At 33.7% G+C, this 8,026-nt stretch overlaps 1 protein-coding gene across 2 annotated transcripts in view; it reads right to left on the bottom strand.

The window, feature by feature from the left end:
• Positions 1 to 276: 276 nt before the first annotated feature.
• The window catches only part of LOC135087204 (eukaryotic translation initiation factor 4 gamma 3-like), a 50,940-nt gene continuing 43,190 nt past the window's right edge, over positions 277 to 8,026 (bottom strand). The window contains exons 19-29 of one of the 2 annotated variants that reach the window (XM_063982044.1): positions 7,552 to 7,901; positions 7,276 to 7,467; positions 7,016 to 7,178; positions 6,852 to 6,950; positions 6,350 to 6,641; positions 6,078 to 6,264; positions 5,756 to 5,932; positions 5,503 to 5,664; positions 4,926 to 5,148; positions 4,746 to 4,847; positions 277 to 2,182 (exon numbers count right to left, since the gene is read on the bottom strand). In XM_063982044.1, the coding sequence (XP_063838114.1) occupies positions 2,103 to 2,182; positions 4,746 to 4,847; positions 4,926 to 5,148; positions 5,503 to 5,664; positions 5,756 to 5,932; positions 6,078 to 6,264; positions 6,350 to 6,641; positions 6,852 to 6,950; positions 7,016 to 7,178; positions 7,276 to 7,467; positions 7,552 to 7,901 (2,027 nt within the window). In that variant the 3' untranslated portion in view covers positions 277 to 2,102. The remainder of the gene's footprint in view (positions 2,183 to 4,745; positions 4,848 to 4,925; positions 5,149 to 5,502; positions 5,665 to 5,755; positions 5,933 to 6,077; positions 6,265 to 6,349; positions 6,642 to 6,851; positions 6,951 to 7,015; positions 7,179 to 7,275; positions 7,468 to 7,551; positions 7,902 to 8,026) is intronic. The other variant, XM_063982045.1, reaches the window with a different exon arrangement.

Below are 8,026 nucleotides of genomic sequence, written 5' to 3'. Positions count from 1 at the left end.
TTAAAATAAAAGGATGAAACTAAAATGAAAGTGTAAATTAAACAACATTTATGTACAGAAATCCCAAATAGAGATTTATTTTTATATTTTTTTTATAAAATTTAATATTTATTAAATAACGGTACCTATGTGAACAGAATTTCTCGTTGAATACACGCATTTTAATGGAATATAAAAGCTCTGTTTCTATTACTCTATTATAGTAAGGATGTTTGTGAAATATTCACATCTCGGGCAGATTACAACTTGGAAACTTTTAGGAATAGTCAGTAAAGATTTTCTTTGTCATAAAAAGTTTATTTACATAACATACATAACTGACAAGAATAGCTATAGTAATAAAAATAAACTCAGTAGCGGACACAGAGTAGAATTGAAAACAATTGAGGGCGTTTGCCGGGCCGCGCTCGCCGCCAAACGCGGGCGCGGGGATTTGAGACGGTCGTCGTAGCTAACTGAGGCGCTATAATAAAATTAAAATTAAACAATAAAATATTAAAAAATTATAAAGTCGCAATTTATATAAAGAGAATGTACTTAGATGTGTGCACAGGATTTTTTTGAGTGTCGTAACGAAGAACGAAAAATTATTATTATAGGTAAATAATCAATTTGACTACTATAAACGTCAACATAATATGAGATACTTAATATTCATGAAATATTTAAGTTTCCATCTTCAAAAAAATTTTACTATTCTATCAATGAAAACAAAAGATTACATATATAGATATATTAACATCTTGTTTCAGAACAATAAGATTTCAAACAAATTTGTAGATAAACTTATAACAAATATTGATAATGTGGAAGTTTTGGAGCGAAGACATGGGTGCTAAGTTTGACCAACAGAACCCAAACATCTCTTTTATAACAATCAACAACAAATAACAATGCTGGCTGACAACTTGTCTATGCCAATAGCAATGCGCACAACCTATCTTATTGCAAATCGGGATTAGTTAACGAGAACACCAAGTACAATCTATTATGGTAGTTACCTAGTTACTTGCAATTCTTATTTTCCAGATTGCTGGATTCTATCGGTGCAAACCATTATCAACATTTGTATATATTAAGACTATTACATTTAAAATATTGTTTAATACATGACCAATATAATGAATAACAATATTAGCATTAATTATTAGGTATGCCCATACATTATTAACAGAATAGTTCTTCGTGGGTAATCGAACCAGCGTGCGATTTGACTTAAATAGTTATTGCTTATTAATGGCCATATTCTCTGAAAGCCAGGCTCATTACACTAAGATTGTATACGAATTACAAAACCAAGTCACCAAATACAAAAGATTTTCATATATGTACTTAAATCTAACCAAATACACAAAATAGCTAGGAGAAACCAGTTCTTTATATAAAAACGAATCGTTAAAATAGTACAAGATATAGTAAGAATAGTAAGAAAACAAGAATACACAAAGAATATAATTATTCATTAAATTCAAATGCTATTTGCAGCAATATTACAAATAAAAATAAAAAGCTAAAATATGATGGTTATTGGACCTATAACCTGGCCCACAGAGAATAAACCAATCCTTTGTCAGTTTTATTCATTAATATCGTAATCATTATTCCTAACCTAGGCTTTACCTGGGGATTTTCATAAAATAATATAGGAAACGTAATTATTATCAGTATACCTACATAATTTTGTGATTTCATCATTAAGAATAATAAAAATTAAAACGAACAATTTCAAATTAAACGATCAAATTAAATGAAAGAGGAATTAAAATTAACATCATTCAATAAAAATCATTTATAAAAACGAAACGAAATCGTTACTCGAGAAATTTGAAGGAATTAAATTGCAATTCACGATATATAGTTAATATACTAACATTTTAAAAAATATTATACAACTTTTTTCTAATTTTTGTTTATGTTAAGAAGCATTATCATAATATTATAATATAATCTATGTATTCCATTTAGGGATGATTCGCATATATAAAAATATAGAAGACATCGTAAGCGAGTGCGTTGGGGGCGAATGCGAGGGGGGGCGGGGGCGGCGGCGCAGGCCGGGGCGCTGGCGGCGGCGGCGGCGCGGCCGCAGCGGGGGGCCCGCGTCAGTCTTCGCTGCACGAGTCCTCGTTGTCCGCCTCCTTGATGTTCGTGAAAAACGACGTGAGAGCTTTCAACATCACACCTGGAAGCACACGCGCGATTATAAAATCAGTACACATACAGGCTCAACCACCCTAAAATGGGGATATAAAAAGCTTGGATTATTCATTGGGATAACATCATAAAGGAACAATTTGCATATCATCAGAAGCACCCAATTCATGTCAAGGTACTACCCCTTTCAGACGACATCTTTACTGGACTACATACTTCTCAAATGACAAAAAGTACATACGAATCCTTTATTCCCAGTAGTCTCTTTACACAGTTCCTTTAAAGGGACTTTTTTTTTTTTTTTTTTTTTTATGTGATAGGAGGCAAACGAGCAGACGGATCACCTGATGGTAAGCAATTGCCGTCGCCCATGTACACCCGCAACATCAGTGAAGTCACAAGTGCGCTGCCAACCTTTTAAATCCCATTCCCCCCAATTGGGCCTCCGGTATCCTCACTCACTCGGCGAAACACAGCGCAAGCGCTGCTTCACGCCGGTTTTTTGTGGGACGATGGGACGAATTGTCTCTTTTATGGCAGAAAATGTAACTAATCAACTTTGCCACTTGATCGATATGTCAAGACAATCAAACAAAATCTGTTCAATAATGACAAACAATTTGTTACTTCAAATGTTTTTGAAATAATTCGGTAATAAATTGCCTAAAATAGCCTACAACAATTGACTTTAAAGAAAATGTTTTGATATTCGAAAGGGGCCGAGGCAGGGTTTTATTTTATGCTGGTCATCAATATTATAAACATCAGACATACAAAATGAAAATTCTCATTGGCGTTGTAAGGAAGTCATTATTTTACGTATGCCGCATGACCGCATCGCAAGCGTTAAAGGGACAATATAACGTCCCAGTAGTTATAACTAGAGGGAGAAAATTGTTCCACTAGTCCCTTCAAAGGAACCACTAAAAGGGACTACTGGGAATAAAGGATATGAATCATTACCTAAATGTAATTGGATCCAGCCTAATAATGAAGTTATAAATATAAAGTACACCTTATACAGTGTGAGTCACGTTAAAGTGTACATATGATAATAGATGAAACTAGACTTATTTTTATCGACAAAAAAGTGGTCAAAAATTTTTTGTGATTTTTTTTTATTATTTATAGAATTTTTTTTCTTCCAATTACTTATTGTAAAGAAAACGTAATAACTTTTAAACTAATCAGTATATCCTGATAAAATAAAAACAGTAATAATGCTAAATAACAGGCGATACTAAAAAAATACATACAATACACAAAAAATGCCAACAAATAATAAAAACTGATACTTTTTGAAAAAAATCTGCTTAAAAATTCGTGTTTTTTTGGTTATTTGATCAATTTCTCCGAAAAATGCCCCTATAACAGGTGGTTTTTATTGTTTTGTATTATTCTCTATCGTATTACCTTTGTAAAACCAAAAATTGCATGTCTCTATCCCTATCACAACATTTGCTATGATCGTTTGAACTAAGCCTCTCCGGGCGCGCCATTCAACGCTTCGTTAACAACGAAACTGAAAATGGCTCTAGATTTGTAATTTTGATAAAGACAAGTTAGATTTCAAGTGAAAACAAAAGATTTCGAAGTAAAATAAGCATTTTAGTTAAAATTAAAATTGTCCCTACCTGTAGAGGAGAATAATGTTGTGGTAGGCCTTTATTCAAACTATCATAGCAAATGTTGTGATAGGGATAGAGACATGCAATTTTTGGTTTTACAAAGGTAATACGATAGAGAATAATACACAATAATAAAAACCACCTGTTATAGGGGCATTTTTTGGAGAAATTTATCAAATAACCAAAAAACACGAATTTTTAAGCAGATTTTTTTCAAAAAGTATCATTTTTTATTACTTGTTGGCATTTTTTGTGTATTGTATGTATTTTTTTAGTATCGCCTGTTATTTAGCATTATTACTGTTTTTATTTTATCAGGATATACCGCTTAGTTTAAAAGTTATTACGTTTTCTTTACAATAAGTAATTGGAAGAAAAAAAAATCTATAAAAAATTAAAAAAAAATCTCAAAAATTTTTTGACCTCTTTTTTGTCGATAAAAATAGGTCTAGTTTCATCTATTTTCATATGTACACTTTAACGTGACTCACACTGTATTTGGCAAATCAATTCAAAGAGGATTCCCAAAGGATTATCCTATTTACAGATTGGCTAAAATCAACAACTTGATAGATATATCTTTATTTTTTGTGTATCTATCTAGTATGCATTGACACATGAGATTGATTTATGCCCATACATTCACCTTCTCATAACCTTGCTTGCATGCAATTCAAAACAGCAGATGTTTTATTTTTGCATAAACTAAGGAGATTATATCTTGTAAACTGCAAATAATGTTTTTAACATGATTTCTCCATTCAAAATAGATTTGCAATTCTGATTTGGAGCCATTCAATCTCATGCTATGTAGTTAAATGATTTGAATCTTTGACAGTTTTATTCCTAACTTTACACAGAATTCTCTGATGTTTAACTGATTATAAGCCCTAACATATTTTTTAATAGATAAATCGCGTCCTTTTACGAGATTGACAAAAGGTAAATCTGTTTAGTGCATACCTTTGCCTTCTGGTTCCATTTCAGACTCCTCCCACGCAATGAATCCGTCTACAGTTATCATATATTGTTCATGTAAATATTGGAATATGTCTAATGTTAATCCTGAAAGACATACAAACGTTAGAATAAACATGTAAAAAGTTTTCAAGATCATAATCATATTTGAATAACGTTACCAACCTTGTGGATGTTCTAGCCTATGAATTAATTGTTGAATTCCAAACAAACAACTGGCTTCTCTGGCCTGTTTTGATTCACCAAAGTCATTAATAAGGCCGGCATATTTACTCATACGTTCCGGGTTAAAATGTGGTTCGCCGGCTCCGAACAAGGCATGTTCGCATATCGCTTGAATCAGCGCTCTCATAAACCAATCCTCGTTTGAGGATTTTCCAAGATTATCCTGTAATCATCAATATCATTTGTCAAGTGTATTTTTTTAAATAATAAATAAATAGGTGTCTAAATCACAGTTAATATTGTTCATTCATATTTTATATGGGTTCCACCAATTTTGGGGGAACAGTTCTTGAAAAGATTAGGTACAACTTAAATGACGGACATAACAGCATACACATGAAACATGATAGCTTACAATATTAATGTATGTTACAAATATCCATTACTTTGCTTTTTTTTCAACTCATGCATTTTTATTACTATGACCTTAATAATGCATAGATTGCTATGATAGTTGGTGTTCTAAGTGTTTCATTCAAACTGAAAATTGGCATAAAGAGCAACATAGAATACTGACCTGCACCCATCCTTTTATACAGTCACAGGATTCATCAGAATTCATTAATTGGAGTAGTTTCATTTGAGTCTCAGCAGGAGTCAATATCTTTTTAGTCTCGTCACTTGGTTTGGCATCCCCTTCTAAGAATTCAAAATTGTTTTCTTCTATCCATTTGGTCACCTAATTATAACAAAATAAAAATATTATGTCTGCAACCAATAATACATATTTTGTTTAGATAAATACTGAAGTATGAATCAGGTTAACTCACCATGTCTTCATTCATCCATTGTTTTAGTTCAAGTTCAGATTCTTGCCATTTACTTTTGACGAAAGTAGGCCCCATACTTTCTTTCAAATCTTTGATAACTGCTTTCAAGAATAAATGTCCTTGATTTGCTGCAATAATACCTTGCGAAGCCACAAATGTTTGCTTGAATGTGATATGCTAAAAAAGAAGATTTTGTTGAAACTAGTATCTAAGTACAGAATATACTGCAGGTAAATTGTCAACAGGAAAATGTGTTCAATAAATAATGTTTATTTCATGTTTAGTCAAATTATTACGATGGTCATGATCATGAGGGTCTCACCTTCTTCTCAATTTGTGGCGCAATAAACTTTCCTAAATATTCATATAACATGGGAATATCAATATACAGATCAGGTGCGAATTCGAATATTTCCTTTATACCCGACACAAAATGCTCAGGCAAAATAGTATTACTTGATACAAGATGTAACAACGATTTAGCTAATATAACAACTTCCTTTAATGTCCTGCAAATAAAAAAGAGATATTAGTTGGATTGTTCAAGTATAATACACAAATTAATGACGAGTATGGCAGCAGCGAACGACTTACTTTTCCAAAGCAACATTAAGTATTTCAGTAACAACGGCAGCATGATACTGCTGCGGGAACAGCTGCTTCGTGTCGGCAACCATTTCCTCATCGTCCCGGTTGATGAGGCACAAGTCGATCATGGACTTGACAGATTTCTTCTTGGCCTCCGGGAGGGGCTCCTGGGCGACGGCGGCGGGCTGCGGCGTGGCCGGCTCCGACGCCGGGGGCGTGGGCGGCGCCGCGCTCGTGCTACGGCTGCCAGAGTTTGAGCGGGCCAATCCGATAGATCCCGAGCGGCTACCACTAGAATCTAAAATATTTACAATATTATTATTATTACAAGTTTCTACATCATTTTCAAGTTGATGTCAGCTTGCACTGCCACATTTTCAACCAAAGTAAAGTGAAATTTTCTCCACAAAAAGTGAAAGTCATTTGGTGTCAAGGAAACACTGCAGTCAAAAATGTTGCTATGCAGAAGTTGCTTGTTTAGTGGGATATAAAAAAAACTGAAACATACCAACACCAATACCGCGCGGGAATGTTGACCTCTCAATTGAAGCACCTTTAGAATGGTAGCTAGGCGACATTTCTTTATTTCCTAGAAAGACATTTGATACTAAAATATGAATGATGACAATTCTCATACAAAATATAAATTTACACAGAAGACAAAACAATTACCTCTAAGGGAAGTTGGGTCAGTTTGAACATTTTCTAACATGCTATACATGTTATTTTTAGTGAGACTAATCATAGAATTGCTACCCGCTTGAGCTGTACTCTTTGTACCTGAGCCCTGAGACCAACTAGGCGTTGGCGGGGCCAATTTAATCGTACTCAAATTCTGTAACAAATATAAAACAATTACATTTTTATCCATGGCTTAACAATAGATGAAATGTTAAATGACATTGTTTAGAATCTAAACTTTAGATCATTACCTTTGGATTAGCAGCACCTGCAGCTTTTAATTTAGATGTATCCACAGTATAACTATTCCTAGGAGTTTTCCAATTATTGCTCTCCATGAAGGAGTTCCCGCCGCCCTGTCTACGACTTCCTTCACCTCTCTTTCCTCTGCCACCGTCGTCACGTCCGCCACGGAAACCGCCCATTGGCGAAGCATTCATTATCTAAAACATTTTAAAACATTATGACACGACAATTTATTAAACATAGCATGTTTTGCAGAGGTTTATAATTTATTGAACAAGTACCTCGATGTGACGCTGTTGCTGTTCAGCTTCTTTTTGAATCTGATCCATCATCTTAGGCTGAGAGTCGACGACACTCTTCACAACCCATCTCCTTTTCCTCAACTCGACCACATCTTGGATCATAAATCTAACACGGCTGCTAATCTTGTTCGATTTTCGGTCAACAATATATTGCATCTTTTTGAAAACATTATCCAACTGCTCTCTTACTTCACTTTCTACTTGTTCGCCAATGGTAGTGAGCAATTTACAAAGACATTCTAATTTCTCTTCCTCTAACTTCTCAATCAAATTATTCATACAATAGACCATGATTTTAGCTGTGAGCATTTTTAATTTGTACAGTTCACCTGTAACAATAGAAAAATATGATTATTTAACTGTTGACAATCAAGGAATACCATTTATTCTAACAAAAACAATAGTTTCGCTTTCAGAACTTGTAACTCCAGCAAAATTAGGTGGTTATTAGCGT

Source organism: Ostrinia nubilalis, chromosome Z, assembly GCF_963855985.1.
Source record: "Ostrinia nubilalis chromosome Z, ilOstNubi1.1, whole genome shotgun sequence".
Taxonomy (NCBI): Eukaryota; Metazoa; Arthropoda; class Insecta; order Lepidoptera; family Crambidae; genus Ostrinia; species Ostrinia nubilalis.
Note: the sequence above shows the minus strand (reverse complement) of the source record. Positions and strands in the feature narration are given on the sequence as shown.